This window comes from Adiantum capillus-veneris, chromosome 9, assembly GCF_014529385.1.
Source record: "Adiantum capillus-veneris isolate H3 chromosome 9, ASM1452938v2, whole genome shotgun sequence".
In the NCBI taxonomy this organism is placed as follows: Eukaryota; Viridiplantae; Streptophyta; class Polypodiopsida; order Polypodiales; family Pteridaceae; genus Adiantum; species Adiantum capillus-veneris.
The window spans coordinates 110663833-110686127 of record NC_140939.1 but is presented as its reverse complement, the minus strand read 5'-3'; the positions used below and the strand labels follow the sequence as shown (position 1 = coordinate 110686127).

The 22295-nt window shown below is 42.1% G+C and overlaps 1 protein-coding gene across 1 annotated transcript; it reads left to right on the top strand.

Annotated features, from left to right (window-relative positions):
* Positions 1-10635: 10635 nt before the first annotated feature.
* On the top strand, positions 10636-14404 carry LOC147450977 (G-type lectin S-receptor-like serine/threonine-protein kinase At2g19130). The gene is made up of 3 exons (XM_086519942.1): positions 10636-11660; positions 12041-13439; positions 13891-14404. Exons 1-3 carry the CDS (start codon positions 10884-10886, stop codon positions 14061-14063), a joined length of 2349 nt encoding a protein of 782 aa, XP_086376068.1. The 5' UTR covers positions 10636-10883; the 3' UTR covers positions 14064-14404.
* Positions 14405-22295: the final 7891 nt, after the last annotated feature.

Here is a 22295-nt window from a genome sequence, read left to right as displayed (position 1 = left end):
CTGTTAGAAGAAATTTATCTTGGAATTCTTGTGAAAAGGGCCAAAAGAAGATGTATTGCCATTATTGTAAAGCTAATGATCACTTGATAAAACAATGTCCTAAGTTGAAGGCAAAAGAGGCTAAGAAGAAAGAGACCGGTTCCACTACAAATGATTGTTCCACTACAAATGCAGCTATTGTTGAGTCTTCTGTGAAAGGAGATTGTGATGTTGATGTTGATGCAGAATGGGATTTTAGTACAGAGTGCACTTATGATCCTATTTTCCATGATGCATGCATGTCAGTCGATGCAGATTCACATGTGTGGTATTTTGACATTGGTGCTACAAAACACATTACATCACATCATGATTTGTTTATCTCTCTTGAGTTTGTCCCTCATGGGAATTCAGTCACTTATGCCAGCAATTCCTCTTATCCGCTTCATGGAGCTGGAAAGATTGTGCTTACTGCTGCAAATGGCAATTCTTTCACATTTGTTGATGCATTGTATGTACCTGGGATCAAGAAGAATCTTTTGTCTATATTTACACTTGCTATGATGAATTTGTTGCATCTGGCATTTTATGTCATGGGCTATATAAGCTTACTTTATATGGCAAGTGTGGAAAAAATTTTGCAAATGTAGTTGAGGATTCTATGGCTATTTCAGATGCAAAACTTTGGCATGACCGTTTTGGGCATCTGAATTTTTCAAGTTTGCTGTGTTTGCAAAAATCTGATATGGTTGCTTCTTTGCCACCTCTTGTCAAACATGTTTGTGAAGGCTATATTTTGGGTAAGATACAACATTCGAAGTTTCTAAAGGATGGTTCACTTAGGGTCACATACAGGTTGCAGCTTGTGCGTAGTGATGTTTGTGGGCCCATGCAAACTCTGTCCTTGGGCAATTACCTTTACTTCCTGACTTACATTGATAATTACTCCAGGCATGCATGGGTGTATCCGCTTAAAGCGAAGTCTGAAGTGTTTATGTGCTTCAAACAATCTCACTATGGTTGAAAATGTCTCGAAATGTACTATGGGCACCCTCCGTTCCGATTGAGGAAGGGAGTATATGTCTCATGATTTTAATTCATTTCTGGCTAGTCGTGGAATAAAACACCAATGTACAGTTCCGTATACACCTCAGCATAACAGTGTTGCTGAGAAAAAAAAAATCTCTTACGAAAATGGCACAATGTATGGTCAAAATTCAAGCTTTGTCGCATGTGTTTTGGCTTGCGACCATCATGTGTACCACTTATGTACTTAAGAGGTGTCCTAAGAAAGCTTTGCAATCTATGACTCCTTATGAAGCATGGCATGATAGAAAGCCTTCTATTAAGCGAATGCATGTTTTTGGTTGTGTAGCATATGCTGTGGTGCCATAAACGCAGTGCAGAAAATTTGGTGATAAGGATGTCAAATATATTTTTGTTGGTTATAGTGCTGAAATCATGTTGTATCATCCGTAAACAAAGCGTATCTTGGTTTCGCGGGATGTGTTTGTGGAAAATTCAATTCAGTCCTTGTTGTCATGTACTAGAGACGGTAATGTAAGCTCACAGGACTTTTAGACACTTTGTTGCCTCTTTTCACTCACTGGTGGAAATTTCAATGTGAATTTCGATGAGGCAAATGTACAACCTATGGGGGATTTCTGAAAATGCTACAGATCAACCTATTACTGATGCGGATGTACATGATGTACTTGATGAGGAAAGGACTGAGAATGAGTAGGCTGGAGGTATGCCTAAATGACCGATGCATACTTTGTGTGACAGCAAATTCAATTCACCTTTATCTAGTCGTACTCGTTTAGGTTCTCACCATGCATCTTATGTATTGGATTGTTAAGCTTTAGATGTGTCTAGTTTATGTGATGTTGATGAACCTCTGTCTTTCGATGAAGCACAAAATTCAAAAAATTGGATGATTGCCATCCAATCAGAATATGATGCACTTAGAAAAAATGACACATGGACTTTATGTGGTTTGCCTCTTGGCAAAAAGGCCATTGGTACAAAGTGGGTTTACAAGTTGACGCGCAAGCTTGATGGTGGGATGGTGAGATTGATAGCTATAAGGCTCGACTTGTTGCAAAAGGTTATGAACAGTAAAAAGGCATAGATTATGAAGAGACTTTTGCTCCCACTTTTCGTATGACTAATATGCATTCTCTATGTGCATTGGCAGCTCATTTTGGTTGGGATATACATCAGTTGGACATTGTTACTGCTTTCGTAAATGGTAATATATTTGAGAAAGTTCATGGAACGTAGCCTCACGGTTTTGTCAAAAAATGACAAGAGAATAAAGTGTGCAAATGTAAGAAAGCTTTGTATGGGTTCAAGCAATCTCCTTGTGCTTGGTATGAGAAAGTTAATACTCATTTGATCAAACAAGGATTTTGTAACAGTCCAACAAAAAGCACATTGTATGTAAAGTGTGAGGGTGATGTACTTCTCATATACATGTGGTAGTGATGTATGTGTATACACTTAGGACCGTCGAGGTATTTTTTTCCTCACTAAGGGGCTTTTTTCCCCGTGCATTGTATATACATCAATCATGCTAGGGCTACCTATCTTTCTATAGCACACTACGTAATACACTCTGTTGTGTGTCTTGAGCTTCCTTCGTCTACTCCAAAATGTGTGTATTTTTTTGCAATACTAATTCCAACATTAACTGTGATTGTGGTAATATGGTAATACACTTCGTAATCACAAGAAATTTCACGCGATCACATCATTTTTAAATCCCTGCCAATATCTCATGCTAGCTCTTGTGAAGTACAGATCATTCATGAAGAAAAGATGCCTCGTCGTTGGGGTCGATTGCACTCACTTGATTGAAGTCAATGCAATAAAGCTTGAACTCATTAAACGGATCCAATGGGTCTTCGCCCAATACAAACTCAATGTCGTGCGCATTACAATGCGCCACAAAGTGAAATCAACCAAGGAGTTGACTCATGTCCATGGCGTTACGGGAAACCGGGAGTCCCAAATCCTCTATACAAGACATATCTAACGGCCAATTGTTGGGGTTGAAGAAACGGTGGGGATTTCATGCTTCCGCCTCTTGTTGAGATAGATCCGGGCTAAAAATCCCTTTTCATAGCCTTTGAATTCAACAGGGAAATATAGGTCCCGAATCAGTAAAGTTCTACTATACCCTCTCCATGGTGTAGAGGCAAGAAATTACGTCGTGCACCTCGGGCATCGGTGGTGATCCTTGATGGAGCCCCATGTCTTGCTTGAAGAGAGTGAAGGACATATAGTACCTAGATGCAGTTACGACAGCAAAGAGAATGTCTTGAGATGAGACGCACCTGCCAAATGTCTCAAGGAACCGGAAATCCTTGAGCAGCTGAAGCTGTTGGCCCCGGCCCCAATCTTTGCAGAGAATGGCTCGCTTTTCACCCTCCTTTTGGCCTGCCACCAGGGATTGTTTCTGTTGTCCCTAGTTTGTCTAGTTTGTTGCTTCTCTTCTTCGCCCCTGCTTCTGCTTCTGCTTCTTCACGCGATGAAATGCAAAGAACGGCCTACTTTTCATAATGGTTCAATGTGAAAAACACATTATGAATCCTCCCTAAGTTCTAATTGAAAAGTCTCTCTCTCTCTCTCTCTCTCTCTCTCTCTCTTTGCACTATCAGCGTTGAGCGTGACGTGTGATACCCGACTGTAGGTCACACTGGCCGGAGGCATCCGCTATCGCCACGTGGACGAGGGGGGCCGGAATCACTCCCGCTTTATTAATAGATACTATTGATTTAAGCGTTTTCCTACTAATCTCAATAAAACTACAAATATAAAGCAAGACCCATCTCTTACCCTTTAATCCATGAATATCTCATAATAAAACGGGGAGGAATTCAGCCACCCACCCCCACCCCCCTCCCCTTCCCTTGACATGTGGCGTTCTTAGATGCCTACAGCGGGCGGCAAGAGAGAGAGAGAGAATTTATGCGGTCCGACAAGGAGGGAGGGAGGGCCTCGAGACTAAGTGACACAGGCGGGGGAGGATAGGATCTATGACCGAGGGATTGTGGTCGTAGATCTGGAATGCGGATATCCTAAATTACTTTTGTAATATAGGGTACCCGTGTTTCGAAAGTAATATAGGGTACCCCATTTTGGGGGCTGGGGTTTGAACCCGTGACCTCACCCATGAGAGGTGCATGCCTTAACCACTTCGTCATGCGCGCGTTCTGAAGCATGGGGGCCCTAATTTACTTAAAACACATATGCAAAGCGGCGACAACCGAAAGTAATCTAGAGTACCTTAGATTACAAAAATTAATCTAGGGTACCCTAGGTACCCTAGATTACTTTCGGCGTCGCCACCCAGATCTACGGCCCACAATCCCCCGGTCGTAGATCCCACCCTTCCATGCCCGTGTCACTTAGTCATGGGGGAGGGAGGGAGTGTGAGAAAGAGAGAGAGAGGGAGGAGTTTTCATTCGAATTAGACCTTCACACGTGTCTTTGGGAGAGGTAGAAGAGGAGGCGCAAGCACGGTCAGAAAGAGACAGGCCACTGGGATTTAATTTCTTTGAAGTGGAGCGGGTGGTACCATACCCGTGCAATCTATTAACTAGAGGGCGGACATCACCTGCAAGTCTCTCTCTCTCTCTCTCTATTCTCCCGAGTCCCCTTTTCCTTTTCCTAGATCTTCCTTCTGCGCTTCACTTGCATTGTGCACACCTACACGTGAAGTTGCATCGGATCTTCCATGGCCGTAGGGGGAGAGACTGGATGACATCGAGCGCTATATTGTGAGGCAGGCCAGCTCCTAAGGCCTGCAGCAACGGCAAGTGGCTCATGTTGATGCTCCTTATCCTTCTGCAAGTCAATATCGTCCCCGTTGCCTCCACAGCTTTGAAGCCACAGCCACTCCATTATCGTCGCTCTCTCAGTGATAACAAAGATCCTTTTCCAGGACTGGGGCAGTAGCCATTGCTTTACTCGGGTGCTTGGAGCTTGCCATTGCCACGGCCCACAGAGACGTACCAATGAGCAGCAAAATCTCTCTCTCTCTCTCTCTCTCTCTCTCTCTCTCTCTCTCTCTCTCTCTCTCTCTCTCTCTCTCTCTCTCTCTCTCTCTCTCTCTCTCTCTCTCTCTCTCTCTCTCACACACACACACACACACACACACACACACACACACAACAGCAGTTGGAGCACTTTCTGAAGAAGCCCACCTCCGACAGTAGGAACTATAGCGACTTTGAGAACCAAGAGTGTTGTCATGAGTGCACGTTGTGTGTGTGTGTGTGTGTGTGTGTGTGTGTGAGAGAGAGAGAGAGAGAGAGAGAGAGAGATGCCTGCAACTTCTCCTGCATCACCTCACTTAACAAAGAGACGGAAGCAAAGACAACCATCAGCTACACTAGCATCGTTGAAAATCATCCATCAAGCATGCTAGCTCCATTGCCTCGCATAGGATCCAAGGATAACCTCAGCTAGCTCCATGGCCTCGCACAGGATCCGAGGATAACCTCTTAGATTGTGTAGTGCCAAGGTTTATTTTTGCTGCTCTCTATAATCTCTAATGTGTTGTGTTCCACGGGAAGGTGTCTGAAGATGCAAGGTATGAGGCCATCACATGCATTCTCTCTCTCTCTCTCTCTCTCTCTCTCTCTCTCTCTCTCTCTCTCTCTCTCTCTCTCTCTCTCTCTCTCTCTCTCTCTCTCTCTCTCTCTCTCTCTCACACACACACACACACACACACACACACACATTCATACACACATCCTGCCCCGGACACGTGGCGCAACCTCTTTGCTCCGTATAGGAGTGGACTACAGCTCGGCAACATAGGCGGCTAGCGCACAGACACGCACACACACATAGATTTGCGGCATTTTCCTGACGTTGTTTTCCTTGCAATTGTTCATCATTTTTTGTCTTCGTCGTTGGCGGCCACAATAGCTAAGCAGCGCCAATGTCAGGCACGATTCAGGAGTCTATATCAAAGGTTGTCTTGGTAAAAAGGATCAGTCGCATCCTTTGGAAATTGGACGCCTTCTTTATAACGGTGTTAGACCATAGGAAATGTGTGTGTGTGTGTGTGTGGTGTGTGTGTTGTGAGAGAGAGAGAGAGAGAGAGAGAGAGAGAGAGAGAGAGAGAGAGAGAGAGATGAAGTGGTGGCTGGTGAAAACCAACTTATTATGAGGCTGAGGAATCGAGGATGACCACTGCATGAACAGCCTTTGACCTACAAAGCCGAGAAGTAGAGCCTAGGACTGAGAGGAGTTGTCTTGGTCATAGCAAGTTGTAACTTGCTACGACCTAAGTTGCTACGACTCACGAGTACATCATGATGTTGCCATCAATACCATGATGTAGAGCAGGAGCAGCGCAACCAGGATGATCTACTACAGCTCACGCATTTGGCAAGGCATGCGTGAGTCGAGGAGATGAGATTCCGTGACGGGTTGTTGAAATAGGATCTACGGTGGCGGCGCCAGGGTTAGAAAAATACGTTTTCTCAACGAATTCAGGGCAAACTTGAAATTTTGAATTCTCTGTCAATATTTGAAGCTTTTTCCGGTAATTCCACTAATACTTAAATTTCCCAGTTTTCTTGAGAGCACGCTCAAAAACTAACCGGGATTTTACAATTTCAGCTGGTCAAAAATACATTCAATTTGGACCCCTTTTTTTTCAACACTAATCTACACCAAGCATAATTGTATAAGGGTATTGTTGAGTGGGTAGGGGTGGCACGATCATAAGCGGGCATCGGTGTTCCAAAAAAAAATCATTGTTCTAAACATACAAAATTTCTTTTCTTGAATTTACCAAGAGGAAATTTCAAAAAATTAGGTTTATTTTTTGGGATTTTACACTTTCTCTTTATTTTGGGGTGGAATTTCTCCTTTTTCCCTTGCCCTCAATCGGTCATTTTTGGAATTAAAAACGGCACAATATTAAGTTGAGACACAATTTTCCCTAACACTGAAGGGCATTGATGGTTTGATGAGCTCCATCAAAAGTGGACGTGGCGAGAAGACATGGAGATATTCACTTTAAGGAGCTTTTCTCACTTTAAAATCACATATCACATATGAGACTAAATTCACACCTATATTCAGGCTTTCCACATGGCAGAAGAAGACCCATTACGAAGGACTTGGCTAGTAAATGAGGAAGCGCATGCTCTCCACGTGGCAAACGAAGACCCACTCCAAAGGACTTAGCCAGTAAATGAGTGAGAACAAGCGTCACGAACATGGTGACTATTGAGCACACCTAGCAGAGGAACGAAAATGGTCCTGTAGAGTAGTTGTGCCATGCGGGGAGAGGAGGATGGAGAGATATGAGAAGCCAGCTACCTGCACAAGATGGCAGAGTCAATCCCAAGTGGAGGGCTCCTACCAGGCAGAGGCAAGGTTCCATAGGGGTTTTTGGCCAACATTCTTGCAAGCAATTGAAGGAATGTTTGAAACGAGAGAAGAGAGAGAGAGAGACGAGAGAGAGTGAGAACTAGAGGAGAGAGAGAGAGAGAGAGAGAGAGAGAGAGAGAGAGAGGGTCCTTCATTGGAAAATGAGGGTTGAAAATGAAATTTGTGGCTACACCACTGTCTAGCTTGGACAACAGATAGCAGTTGGCAGAAGTAATACAACAAACAGTCATGCACTACATCGAAGTTCTACAACTGCTCCATTATGCATCCTATTATTGGCCACATCTTCACCCCCCTATGCCCCCACCTACTAGCATCCACATCCACGCCGCCCCGAATATGCACAACAGTGTCAACCAATCCATGAGCCACATTTGCCCCAGCTACTCCTTGACCTCCTTCCATTGTAGAGATCACTCTCTCTTTCTCTCTCTAACACTGCATCTAGATTTAGCCTGCATTGTACACACACGGGCTTGCTCTTTGTACCTTCCTTACTATCATAGTCAGTGGTAGGAGCACAATGTACCTTCGATCAAAACTGTGTAGAAGTGGCAGAGTGGATTGTAGTATAAAGAGATTAGTATAGTTCAAGCAATTGCCCAGTTGCAGCTAGCCTAATTGCCTCTACAACACGTCTGTGCAAAAAGCCTGAATGTGCACGAAAGCAAGCAATAGGGAAAAGACGGCTAGAGACGAGATGTGTGTGTTGTGTGTGTGTGTGTGTGTGTGTGTGTGTGTGTGTGTCTGTGTGTGCGCGCGTGAGAGAGGGAGAGAGAGAAGCAACGATACAAAGAGAAGTAGAGAGAGAAGAGACAAAAATGGAGAGATAGAGGGATAGATATGGTGAGATAGGGAGAGATGAAGAGATACAAGGATAGAGAGAAATAGAGAGAGAGAGAGAGAGAGAGAGAGAGAGAGAGAGAGAGAGAGATGAAATGAAATGATATGATATATTAACGTCTAGAGGGTACGAGAGAGAGGTTTGAGGGTAAGAGGGGCCATGTCTTTACCTTTCAATTTTCAAGAAAATACTCCACACCTTTAACAGTTAATGGTTATACACTAAAGTTATAGCACATATATGATACAATTCCTCACAAAGAGAAATTTCAAATAAAAATACCTCTCTCTCGCACAAATTATTCCTTCTAATTAAAAACCCTTCACTTGAAATTCTAAAGTGATTGTTTTCACATTTTGGTTTGCCAAATTGTATAGGTCTTCTTACCTCTCAATTTAAATCTAGAGTAAGTTTTAGAACCAAGAAATTACTACAAATGTTCGTGAAATTTGTGGAAATTTCCAAAGTATGCCTCATCTTTGAAAAGCCCTTGCATTTTACAAAAATGCAAGCATGTCTCTCTTCTCTTGTAAACACAAATGCAGTGTGTGTGAGCTCATTGGTGAAAGTTTTGGAATAGATCTCTATTAGCAAAAAGAATAAAATCCATAAAAATTGGAGCAAGCTATCTAAGATTGGCGCAAGGGTGTATTGGGGGAACGTTTAAAATTTCAAAGGTTTTTTGGTGATTGTTCTTTTAGAAAGTATGTCTATCCCCATAGTAAAAAACAAAAAGTCTCTATCTCACCACTCTACATATTGGCTTCCTAAAGGAGAAATCCATGAAGTTTCCGCATTCCCTGCGAATATTTTGTCCCCCCTCGCCTATGTGCCTCCCGTCCCCGCATGCGCCCCCCTACCTGATGATCCTCCATAGAGACCACCTTGTGTAAGCCCCCCCTGGAGAGGGCTCTTGGAGGAAGGTGTGTGTGTGTGTGTGTGTGTGTGTTTTGTTGTTTTAAGGGGGGGGGGGATATTCCCTTCCAGTAATCTCTTTTTTATGCGTGCTAGCATCTACTAACATAATATGGCGGAGTACATAACCCTTTACACATGTCTCTCTCTGCGAGATGAAGACTAAACGCCACGTGAGATGAAGGGAAGCGAAAAAGAGAGAGAGAGAGAGAGAGAGAGAGAGAGAAGAGAGAGAGAGAGGCCGCCTTCGGCAGTACTCGTAATAGAAAGTATAGATGGGATTACACTAAACATAGGTTTGTTTCAAGTGTAGCTCTCAAATGTGTGTGTAAGACTTACTAGATGGGTACTTACAAATAGTCGTCTTTATTATGTTGTAATTAGCAGGGACAAACTAGGTGTTGGGACTCAATAAGGTGATGGTTCCCATTGGCATTCTAAATGAATAAAATGAAAGGAAAGTCACGCCCATCTAAAGCATTTTTAAAGAATAAAATGAAAGGAAAGTCAAGCCATCTAACGCTGTGAAATTGAAAGACCCATCAACGGACAAACTACACAAAAAAGAAAATTTTCAACTATTCCCAAGGTGCAATCGGTAATGAAAATTATTAAATTTCACATGTTTGCCTAAATCTCTTCTCCTCTTAAGGCTCCTTTTAGAAAGGCAAAAAAACCTCTTGACATCAGGGCTCGGGAAACATTTTTTGTGGACCCGGCTTTGGAACCTTTTCACACACATATGAACATGCTAACTCTAAATTTGAGAGGGATAATCACACTAAAAATCTCATATTATAACTAAAAATTCAGCTAGAGAACCTTCTTGCCCAAACTTGAGCCGGCCATTTTTCATTTTGAACAGGCTTTGGATAAAGCGAGCCTATCTTTTCCCAAGCCCTACTTGACATGTGAGGCTATGTGACATAATGTTGCAGAAGGAGAGAAGAAACAAGCTAAGAAAGGCTTTGAACCTGTTCATAGTGTTGTTTTAAGTACTGCACACCGACCAATTGCCATGATTTGTGATGTATGCGATGAGCACGATTTAATAGCAATTTCTTGATTGAGAATTTATAATCCCTCTTTCCATGGACTCCACAGATGCATTTTAAATCCTTCCCCCTTCCCAATATCAAAATCTACACACACCCACACAAAAAAGTTCGGTTTGAAAGCAATTAGATATGCCTTGATAATATTTATATATGATAATTAAATTTGGAAAATTCAGGTTTTCTCCAAAAGGATCCCTCCACTTACTCCCCTCTTTAACTCTCTTAAACCAGACTCTACACTAAAGTTTAAACCACAAGCTAACACTTCTGGAAGCATGGACTCAAGTCTTCAAAAGAACCTTTTTGAAAACCTTTGACAAAAAGATGTCATGTTCTTCTAGTGGTGAGCAGCATCAAAATTTAAAAGGTTGGAAGGATGCAAAGGTCAAAAAAGCTGATTGGCCACTTCAAAGTTCACATCACTATGTCCTGTCACCCACTCTTCTCAAAAAGGCTTCATAGTTCATACTTTGGTCAATCGAATTCAAAACCACAATCCCCTTTAAGGAAAAATGATGGGACACAAGCTCCTCTCCCTCTCCCTCTCTCTCTCTCCCTCACACACACCCACACACAGAGACAGACAGCTTGGGAGGTGAAGTAAAGTCTGTTTGCAGAAATACCCTTCACAGCTTTGGTTGAAGAGATGAACCCATACACACACAATGAAAAACCTGAGGGTAACTTTGAGCCTCATAAATGTTAGCTGCCTCATTTTCAGCTCTATTGCAATTAGCAATGGTGACTCCATTGGGTCCTCTCTCAAACCCGGCACCTCTTTATCCTTCAATCAAATCCTACTATCCGCAAATGCCACATTTGCATTCGGTTTTTTCTCCCTCCCCCCAGGCTCAGCTTCCATATACCTAGGCATATGGTATGCAAACCTCACCCCATTCACCTCGGTATGGGTTGCTAATAGAGAGACGAAAGTGTCACGAAACGCATCATGTGTGTTCACGCTAGATGGGCAAGTAGCTCTATACAACAAGGGGAAGGTAGTGTGGACCATTAAAAATAGCGGATCATCCTTGGTGCTTATGGATAATGGCAACCTCATAATGAAAAATGCCAATGACAGTAGAATTTGGGAGAGCTTCGACCATCCGGGGAACACCTGGCTACCAAGCATGCTTCTTGGTCCTGGAAAAAGGCTGCAATCTTGGCTCTCTCCAGACAATCCTTCCCCTGGCCCTTATGCTCTCATGATGGGCAACGTGAGCAATTTTATCTGTGTTTACAACGATTCAGTAGTATACTATGATAGTGGCACCTGGAATGGGAACAAATTCTCCAATGTGCCAGAAATGCAGAACCACTACATCTATGGTTTCTCCTTCAACAGCTCTGGTTTCGATTGGGAAGCGAGTGCAAACGAGGCCTTTAAAATATCGCGGTTCGTGATAGAGTACTCTGGCATCATAAGAGAAATGAGTTACCTGGTGAGTAAACATTTAATCAAAAAACTCTTAAAGAAGAAACTGCATTTGCTTTGTTGTGGCCTGAGGCATTCTAAAGAGAAGGTGATACCAAAATTCAGTTGGCGTGTCTGCATGGCGATGGCTTTTGCTCTTCAAATGCTTCCTCCTCTTTGAGCACGCAGCTTATGGGAACATGCATGGCCCTTGCCCAAAGATACAAAATTCCCCCACTGTCGACAGCTAACCACGTCATTGTGCTTGCCTCTGTGTTTGTCTTGAGGAATTCGGCTCTTGCCACTATCAAATTCTTGCAAAAAATTGGCCAAAAAAATCATGACAAAATTTTACTTCTACGTGCCCGCATCTCAAGCCCAACTCTTCCTTTCTTTTCATCTTTGCAGGTCAGCAGCCAGTCATGGAATCCATTCTGGTTAAAGCCAAGCAATCCCTGCGGAGTAGAGAGGATGTGCGGACCCAATTCAATTTGCCACAGCACAGAACAACCCAACTGCAAATGCATGTCAACTGCATTTGAACCAGTAAGCAATGAAGAATGGGATCAAAATACATTCAGACAGGGATGCAAGAGAAAATCGCCTCTGAATTGTGGTACAAATGATGCAACCAACAGCACCCATGATGGGTTCATTTCTATGAACCAGACTAGCTTTGCTTGGAGCTTTGACAAAACACTGGCTATGGCAGACCTGCAGAAATGCAAGGATATGTGCCTCAAGGACTGCGAATGCAATGGGTTCTTCTTCGATGCAGATGGGTATGGAAATTGCTCAAGTTTTTCGCAAGATTTGTCCGACGGAGCCATATTTTCTTCTGCTGTGGGTACCTTCTATATGAGGGTTTCCGCCAGGGATTTAGCTTCCGGCACGGAAACAAGCACGGGAAAGAGCAGATCACATGCCCTACTAATCGCGTTGCTTGTGGGCGGTATCGCAGCTTTGGCTATGGCCAGTTTAGCAGTGTACCTGCCATGTACGAGACGCCGCCCGGCACCTGAAGGTCACTCCCAACCAGGGTTGAAGGCCTTCTCGTTCGCAGAGCTCCAGACAGCGACAAAGAACTTCAGAGACAAGCTGGGGAGCGGAGGGTTTGGAACCGTCTATAGAGGGTTTGCCGGCGACCAAGAATTTGCAGTGAAGAGGCTCGATAGGCTCGATGATGGTGAGAAACAGTTCAAGGCAGAAGTGAGAACTCTTGGCACAATCCAACATGTGAATTTGGTTAAATTGTTGGGCTTTTGCTATGAGGGAAAACATCGCTTGCTCGTCTACGAAATGGCCCACAATGGATCTCTCGCTTCACACCTTTTTAGTGATAACACCCGAGCGGCCGCTCTTACATGGCGCATCCGGCATAAAATAGCCCTAGAATCCGCTCGTGGCATAGCTTACTTGCATGAGTCGTGTCACAAGCGCATCATCCATTGTGACATCAAGCCAGAGAACATCCTTCTTGGTACCTCCTTCAATGTGAAAGTGGCAGACTTTGGCCTTGCCAAGCTCGTGGGTCATGAGTTTAGCCGTGTTCTCACAACTTTACGAGGAACACGCGGCTACCTTGCTCCAGAATGGATTGCAGGTTTGCCCATCACAACCAAAACAGATGTGTACAGCTTTGGGATGACTCTACTTGAACTTATCAGTGGCCAACGCAATGTTCACATGGATTGCTACATCCCCTCTAGCAATCCAAGCTCCGTCTTTTTCCCCATCAGAGTGGCTCTTCGTATCAATCAAAATTGCGAGGACTTGGCATGTTTTGTTGATGGTCGAATGCAAAAAGGTAAATTTGCCTCATTTTGTTTGTTTCATAAAATGCAATGCTTTTGATTTGTAGCATCTTCATAAGTTCATTTCTGAAATTCTCACTCACTCAATCACTTATCACTCATTTCTTTACATGCAATATTTGGTGAGCATTATTAGCCTGTTAAACAATATCGATAATAACTGGTTAAAACCAATTTCATGCACATACCCCATCCTTAGTAGTAGTAAGAACAACATTGGGCCTTGTCTAGCCTTAAGAGAGAAACAAGCTAACAAAGGACTCCAAAGATCAATGCCTTTAACAAAATATTTCCAAATTACTTGCAAACGTACTATCATACCTTTAATTATAAAGAGGTTGCACATTTAGGCATCAATTCCTCAATTTTTGACATGAATTTTTGCAAATGGTCAATACATTTTCCTTTTGGCTTGCTTAACACTAAAAGCAAATGGGCTTCTAGGTGATGTGAGCATGGAGGAGCTGAAGAGAATGTTATATTGTGCAATTTGGTGCATTCAAGACAATGAAGAGTTGAGACCTTCAATGGGAGAGGCAATAAAAATTCTTGAAGGAAGTCTGTTGAAAGGTCCTCCACCTATTCCCAAGTTATTGCAATGCCTTATTGAACTCTGAAGGTCCAATGGATGCAGCACTTTTTCACATTCCAATCATCAGTGATGTTGTTTTTGTGTGTTTTTATTTCATGGCTACCTTAGTTGTTGCTAAGATTAGTAGGGACATCTCCGTGGGGCGAAATAAAGACTCCACAAATGAGATTCGGCTTGGATGTCATGGTTGTCTCACTGCACTAAGCTCTTATTTTGGTATGTAGCTTGACATATGGTAGATGCATGAATCTCTACTTGTATACATGTACTTGATTGTAGCAACCTTTTCAATATCTATTGTGTGTACACAAAAGATACAATCAACATTAGCTTGCATACAAGGTCTTGAGTTCAAGCCTTGTCGAATGGACCGATTCTCTCTCTCTCTCTCTCTCTCTCTCTCTCTCTCTCTCTCTCTCTCTCTCTCTCTCTCTCTCTCTCAACATAAGCACTCAAGATTGTGACATCTTCTTGCTACATAAACGAGAGAGAAGATGTCCTAATCTTGAGTGCTTATGTTTCTAAAGACGGTCTCTCTCTCTCTCTCTCAACATAAGCACTCAAGATTGTGACATCCTCTTGCTACATAAACGAGAGAGAAAATGTCCTAATCTTGAGTGCTTATATTTCTAAAGACGGAGAGAGAGAGAGAGAGAGAGAGAGATGGTAGGGTAAAAGGGTCAATATTGGGCCACCTAAGGTTATCAAGGGGTTGCAAGGTCAAAAATTACACATTTTGATTTAGGGTATTCATTTTAGGAATGCTAGGTTTTTCTACACAAGAGCTCATGCGATCCGTCTACGGCGGGTCTCGCTCTCTCTTTCCAACAAACCCATCTTGTATAGTTTCTCAAGCTCACTCATTTGAGTATGTGCGTACTACGTACCTAAGTGTGTGTGTGTGTGTGTCCATCTCTTCACAACAAACATCACATTCTTTGTATCTCTCCCTTGTTATCGCTCACCACCCGCATCTCTCTCTCTCTCTCTCTCTCTCTCTCTCTCTCTCTCTCTCTCTCTCTATGTGTGTGTGTGTGTGTGTGTGTGGCCACAGAGAGAGAGAGAGAGAGAGAGAGAGAGAGAGAGAGAGAGAATGGAAGATCAAAGTAACAAAAGCTCTTTGCTGTCATTTATAATGATGGTCTGTATGAGGGAGAGTTACATTTGAGCCACCCCACAACCACCCCCCCCCCCTCTCTCTAACATGGACATGGTAGATTAAGCGTACACCAAAATTCATTTGCAAAAAAAATAACTAAATGAAGACAACTTGAAGTAAGTCATGTACTCTACAACATCTTCCACTACAACATCTTCTACTCAATTGAACCATAATTTATATCAAGCAACGAGTGTGTTTGTAGAGTAGGAGAGGGAGAGAGGAGTACATTCTAAGATGTATGTCAAGCTATACAAATCCCAATGCTCAACGTATGTCAAGTTAAATTAATGAAAATCATCATCAATAAAATAAGGTCATGGAAGCATTAGTTGGTGTTTGCATTATCCAAGGTCACCTACAATAATTTGAAATGCATATAGATAGATGCTTAGTCAAATAGACATTAGAGATATACGAAGAGCCACCACATAATTCTAACAACCTGTGCTAAAGGAGACCTTTTTCGTACCGAACAAACACCCAAGTCAAATTGCTAAAGAGCATTGCTAAACCAATGTAGCTACAACTACAAGGAAAGTGAATAGTGATGAGATACAATCAATGTGCATGCACAAACGTGCATGATATTGGCCTATCTTGACGTCAATGATCAACCTCTCTCTCAAAAGTTGAAAAACAAAATAAATATCACTAACTTTTGTAACAAATCAATAAAAGGAGCTACACATTGAACATTAGTAGAAGCCATTAAAGAATACCTTGGCCAAATTGATGAAGATTCAATTTGCAAATTGGTGACACTTTTTGTCGTAGACCAATCAAGAACCAAGGCAGAACTAAAAGGGAAATGAAAAAGTGGTTCACATTGGAAGGCCACCAAGCTCGCTCTCTCTCTCTCTCTCTCTCCTTCCTTCCTTTAGCTAGCTATTTTGAATTTCAATCGGCACAAGGCTAAGCACTGAGCCTCACTTTTCATGAACACTATATGCTAGTGGGAGAGAATAATAGTGGAACAATTGACTCTTGCAGTATGTAATATTGAGTTAACGTATGATATGGAGAGTGTGCCCTTGCTCGTGTGTGTGTGTGTGTGTGTGTGTGTGGGAGAGAGAGAGAGAGTGAGTGAGAGAGAGTCTTCTACCCAGTATCCTTTTATGATTTGAAGTTTCATTAGCCTCAATTTTCAAGGTAAGAAATGATTTTTTTAGCTATAGATATATGTAAATACCATTAATTTTAGCATAAGCTATTTTCATGATCAAGAAAATGGCTTTTGTTTTGCGTACTGATATGAAATACCATAGCCTCACTCTTTTTTTTCTTTGGGTAACACATAGTGTAGAGCATAGAGCATGTATCCCTATTTACCCGCATCATGTCCTTTGCGGTTACATGTTGAGTTTCTTGTGTATGCGTTTAAGCTTGGAAATGTGTTTTTATCTTTTGTTTGCACATTGAATGGTTTGCCAATGATGGGTTGGGTGTAGGGTTGCTAGATGCCCACTAAAGGTAAGGAGTCAACTTGGCATACAAAAAAGTTGAGTCCATAGTTTCTTCAGTCTCCCTATGCCATATAACTCACTACCTCACCAAGGGGGGAGGAGACACCCACCTGATAATGAGATGTGAGGGGACAATGGACACAACATCGAATAGGAAAAAGGAAGCCCTAGCAGTGGGCGGGTGGGGGGCGGAGAGAGAGAGAGAGAGAGAGAGAGAGAGAGAGAGAGAGAGAGAGAGAGAGAGAGAGAGAGAGAGAGAGAGAGCAGTTGGGCCCTATTTCTTATTAAATATAGCCGTGGGCATGAGGGAGGAAAAACATCGGACGTCAAAGGGGTGAGTGCATCCACATCTCTACTTATCGACCCATAACTGACCCACATACTACAACTATTTGTCATGTATATAACTATGCAAGTCATGTATATAACTATGCAAGTCTATTTGCTAGTATAGTGATTTTGGTATATTTACACCCCTTATATCTTAAAGTTTTGTAAATTTTCTCACCATCCAAATTTGAATTTTACATAGGTAAATTTAGCAATTCATTGGTGGGATTACACTAAACCTAGGTTTTTAATGGCCACTGCATGCAAATTCAAAAAATACAATTTATCTCTAAATTTTTATACCCAAAGTTGTACAATTTTGCCTCACACAAGAGAGTAGCTTCTTTGTACAAAATCCATTGAGACACTCTTAATTCTATTTTTCACCTACGTTAACCCTCTGGCGGCTATCACTTTTGGTCTCATTACTGGTTGCAGCAAGCTTTTGACTACTCCTCAAGCAAGGACTTGGGCAAGGATCTCTCTCTGTGTGTCATAAAATATAATATATTAACTTTACCAAATGATTTTCTCATATTAAAATGATCATTTAATATGGGAAGATAAAAGCGGAACAAGAGTTGTTAAGATATAAATATGTGCTTCTAGACCTATTTCAACAGGGGACCAAAAGGAGAAATGGTTGCATCTTAATAGGGGTCCAAAAGGAGACGATCTACCAAAGAGCAATGTGCAATAAGTGCTTCTAGATTTACCTCAGCAAGGGACCAAGAGGAGAGACGGTTACATCTCAATAGGGGTCCAAAAGGAGGTAGTCTATCAAAGAGCAACTTGTATCTAATGGAGCTTAAAATACCTTAGGGTGAGCTTCATTAAAGACCTCCAAAAGTTAGTATTAAAAAGTCCTTTGACCTTAGGCAAGCTAGGGCTGACCTTGAGGTGGGAACCCTAACCAAGCATGAGGTGTTTGTTGGCTTGCTAACTAAAGTGCTTAAAATGTTTGGACCTTGCCCAAAGCTTGAGGTGATTTTTATGCTTAAATGACTAAGGTTCTTCAAGTGTTCAATTCAAAGATAAACACTCAAGAGGCATAAAAGGTTTCCATGCTTGATTGACTAAAAGCTTGAAGTATTCAATTCAAACCAAATGACTTAATAAGCATAAAAGACACGTGTTCAAATGATCCTCCACATGTGGCCCTCATGATGTGCTTGAATCCTATTAGATAGGTTTTAAAGGGGTCCAATGAGAATTTAGATACAAAAAAATTAATAATTAAGTTCTTTCTCTCAAAGAGGAAAAAGAGGACACATGTCCAAATGAAATAATTAAATAATACGAGAGAGAGAGAGAGAGAGAGAGTCGACCAAGCATGAGAGGGGGATATACTCTCCCACACACACACACACACATTCTCTCATTGTGTGGAGTGCAAAGTGCAAGAGCTCCATCTCCTTCTCCAAGCTTGTTGAGAAGTTGAGAGCCTACACCAACAATCTTGGCTATGGAATGCAAATCCAACCAAGAGACATGCTTCAATGATTAAGCTTGCTATCTTCTTCATCTTCATTACTACGCTATTATGCTATGCTAAGCAAGAAGAGTGATGATAAGTGAGGAATTATTTCTTTCTCCTATGAATGATTCTTCTTCCTCTTTCTTACCCTCATTCCCCGCTAGCTCTCTCCACCTTCGAAGGTGTTTGAGGCCTTAGTACTGAGGGTTGGGATAGTTAATGCTTTTTGCAAAGTTTATGTTATGCTCGTGATACATGAAGCTTTCCATCTTCATAGCATCACCAAGGTCACAAGGAACACAAAGATTGTATTGTACTAAGTCTCTCTTGATGGGAGAATCTATAATACAAACGCCTTTTGAAGGGGGCACCGGCTCCAAGTAAATCCAGTCCTCAACTATTGTCATGTTCTCTAATACTCTCTCTCTTGCAAAAGTATTGTTCATGCCAAGTTAATTAAGTACTACGTTTATGTTGCTACCATCAATTAAGTTCACCTTCTATGTTCTTTAAGTGATCTCACAAAAATGCTCACTCTAATTCTCTTAATTCTGCTATTCTCAAAGTTCATAGGGCATTCCCATTACATTGGTATCAAAGCATTTGGTTTCTCTTTTCTTACTTAAGAAGAGAGGTCCTTAAGTAGCCTATTAATGATTGATTTTGTTAATTATATTAGGGTAAGTGGGAATGGGATCTATTATCGGTTTTGTTGAGCCCACTATGTGGGATATGGTACACATCTCGTGAGCGTTGGTCTTAATAATGGGGTCTTTTTAGACTTGCCTATGGATTTACCATTATTGAGCCATAAGAAGTCCAAAAGGAGCTATCCTCGAAAATTCTGCTATGTTAGACCCACCCCACTACTCTCTATAATTAACCGATTCAAGCCGTGGTTGTAGATACTTAAGTGCTTATTTTCAAAGGCTAAGAGGAGTAGCAACTAAGGTTTTGAATTGCCAAAGGATACACTAAGTAAACACATAAGTATAATTAGCATGGTTGACAATAACCAAGACAGAATAATGAACATTGATAACTTTGATTTTTCACATGAAGGTGCTAATGATGATGCCCCTATGTTTATCAATTATCTTGTTACTAGGTTGCATCAAGCTATGGGCAACCCTACTTTGCAAACCAAAGTTACTCAACTGTTAGAAAATAAGACGTAGCTAAATAGATTTTTGAGTAGATTACTTAATGGAGAGAGATAGATTTCACACACAAGAGATTATAGAGTAGAGAGAGAGAGAGAGAGTACACACGATATACGTGGTTCACCCAATGTGGGCTACGTCCACGGGAAAGCAACCACTCAATGGCTTTAGCACTTCAAAACAAGAAGTAGTTTACAAAGGGATTAAACCCTTGATAGAGCTCCCGCCTTGCTTCACTCTCACCACCTCACACTCACCTTGTTGCATCAACTTCATACTATGAAATGTGTGTAGAAATGGCCTCCTTTTATAGGCCAAAAGGGCTGCCCTCTCTTATGAGAGACAGCCATGTGTAGCCGCCCTTGTGCGAATAAGTCCAAATTGGACCCTCCAATCCGCCCATGTGTGGCCGCCCTTGAGAAAACAAGTCCGCTTTTGAATTCGGCCACCGGCCATTGAATTCGGCCACCTGCCACCGGCCATTGACTTCCGACCACCGGCCAACCGACCGGTTGTTTCCGACCACTTTCCGGTTGCCGTCCGGCCATAATATTCCGGCGAAAAGGAAAGTGGTCGGAAACAACCGGTCGGTTGGCCCCTGATTCTTTTTCGTGAAAATTTTGGTTTCCGGTGAGTGATTTTCCTTCACGCACGATGGCTTCTCCTCATAATGGGGGCCTTACAAATGTGCGCTTTTACCACAGAAAATTACAAGGGTAAATCAGGCTCCATACTTAACAATCTTCCACTTGGAGACTGATCTCCAAACCAAACCTGTGACTGCTTTCCATTCTGGCTTCTTATCCTTGAATGCCGATTGAAGATGAGCAAAAGCTCAACTTCTCCTTGTTGACCACCTTTGTAAACATGTCTGCAGGATTTTCACTTGTATGCACCTTTCCTAGCTTTAGCTGTCCCTCTTCCAAAAGAGTGCGTATGAAGTGATATCTCACCTCAATGTGCTTTGTCCTTGAATGAAAGGCTGAGTTCTTCGCAAGATGGATAGCGCTTTGGCTATCACTGTACAAGACACAATTGTCTTGTTTGAATCCAAGCTCTTCTAAGAATCTGTGAAGCCACAGAATTTCTTTGCTTGCCTCCGTCATTGCTACATACTCTGCTTCCGTGGTAGAAAGTGAAACCACTTTCTGCAGCTTTGAAGCCCAGCTTACTGCTGTGCCTCCAACCGTGAACACATAGCCAGTAGTGCTCCTTCGAGTATCTTTGTCACCTGCCATATCTGCATCAGCATACCCTTCTAGAAAAATATCAGTTCCTCCAAAATACAAAGCATTTGTTGTTGTCCCTTTTAGATACCTAAGTATCCACTTCACAGCTTGCCAATGCTCTTTACCTGGGTTGTCCATGAACCTACTCACAACTCCCACTGCATGTGCAATGTCTGGCCTTGTCCAGACCATAGCATACATTAGAGAACCTACCGCTGCAGCATATGGAACTTTAGACATATAGGGTATCTCCTCTTGTGTCTTTGGACACATATCCTTCGTTAGTTTAAAATGACCAGCCAAAGGTGTAGAAACTGGTTTTGCATTTTGCATTGCAAACCTTTCTAGTACCTTCTTGATGTAATCTTCTTGAGATAGCTTTATTGTCTTCTTCGTCCTGTCCCTTGATATTTTCATACCAAGTATCCTCTTTGCAGCACCTAAATCTTTCATTGAAAAAGATTTGGACAGCTCCTCTTTTAGGTCTTTGATGTCCTGCATGTTAGCACTTGCAATCAACATGTCATCAACATACAACATTAGGATGATGAATTTCCCATCTCCCAAATTCTTCGTGTAGACGCAGCGATCCGAGTTGCATCTTGTGAATCCATGATCCAACATCCATCGATCAAACTTCAAGTACCATTGTCTTGATGCTTGCTTTAAACCATACAAGCTCTTCTTTAATTTGCAAACCATTTTCTCCTTACCTTTTACTTCATACCCCTTTGGTTGAAGCATGTAGATTTCCTCCTCTAAGTCACCGTGAGGGAATGCCGTATTTACATCCATTTGCTCGAGATTTAGATCATGAGCAGCCACAAGGCTTAAGACAAGCCTAATTGAGTTCATTTTTACAACAGGAGAAAATATTTCATTGAAGTCAATACCTTTCTTTTGAGAAAAACCTTTTACCACAAGCTTAGACTTGTACGTTTTCTTCCCACCTTCTTCTTCCTTTAGCTTGTACACCCATTTGTTTTGAAGTGCCCGCTTACCTTTAGGCAACTCAACCAACTCCCATGTTTGGTTGCGATGTAGTGAGTCCATCTCCACTTGCATGCTCTTCGTCCATTCTTCTTTGGATTCATGTTGCATAGCTTCTTCGTATGATTCCGGCTCTCTAGAATTTGAGATCAAGAGATGGTTGAAGGAAGGAACAAACCTTTCTGGAGGTCTACTTGCTCTTGTAGATCTTCGGGGAATAGGTTGAGGCTCCTCATTTGGTTGACGTTGTTGCACATTGTCACCGTTTGCAGTCCTTGAGTCTTCACCGTCCTCAAGCTCCATGTACTCATCACCTGTTTCTTTTGTTTGTTTTCTTCCCAAGTAATCTTTGTACATATTTTGTTCGTTAAAAATTACATCCCTACTCCTTAAGATTTTACCATCTTCAGGATTCCATAGGCGATACCCAAAGTCTCCTTCTC

Bases quoted from the DNA above. Each gene is read 5' to 3' on its own strand.
- LOC147450977 (XM_086519942.1), top strand. From the start codon at position 10,884: ATGAAAAACCTGAGGGTAACTTTGAGCCTCATAAATGTTAGCTGCCTC. The intron at 11,661-12,040 runs GTGAGTAAACAT...TCATCTTTGCAG, and splicing joins TAAGAGAAATGAGTTACCTG to GTCAGCAGCCAGTCATGGAA. The intron at 13,440-13,890 runs GTAAATTTGCCT...ATGGGCTTCTAG, and splicing joins TGATGGTCGAATGCAAAAAG to GTGATGTGAGCATGGAGGAG.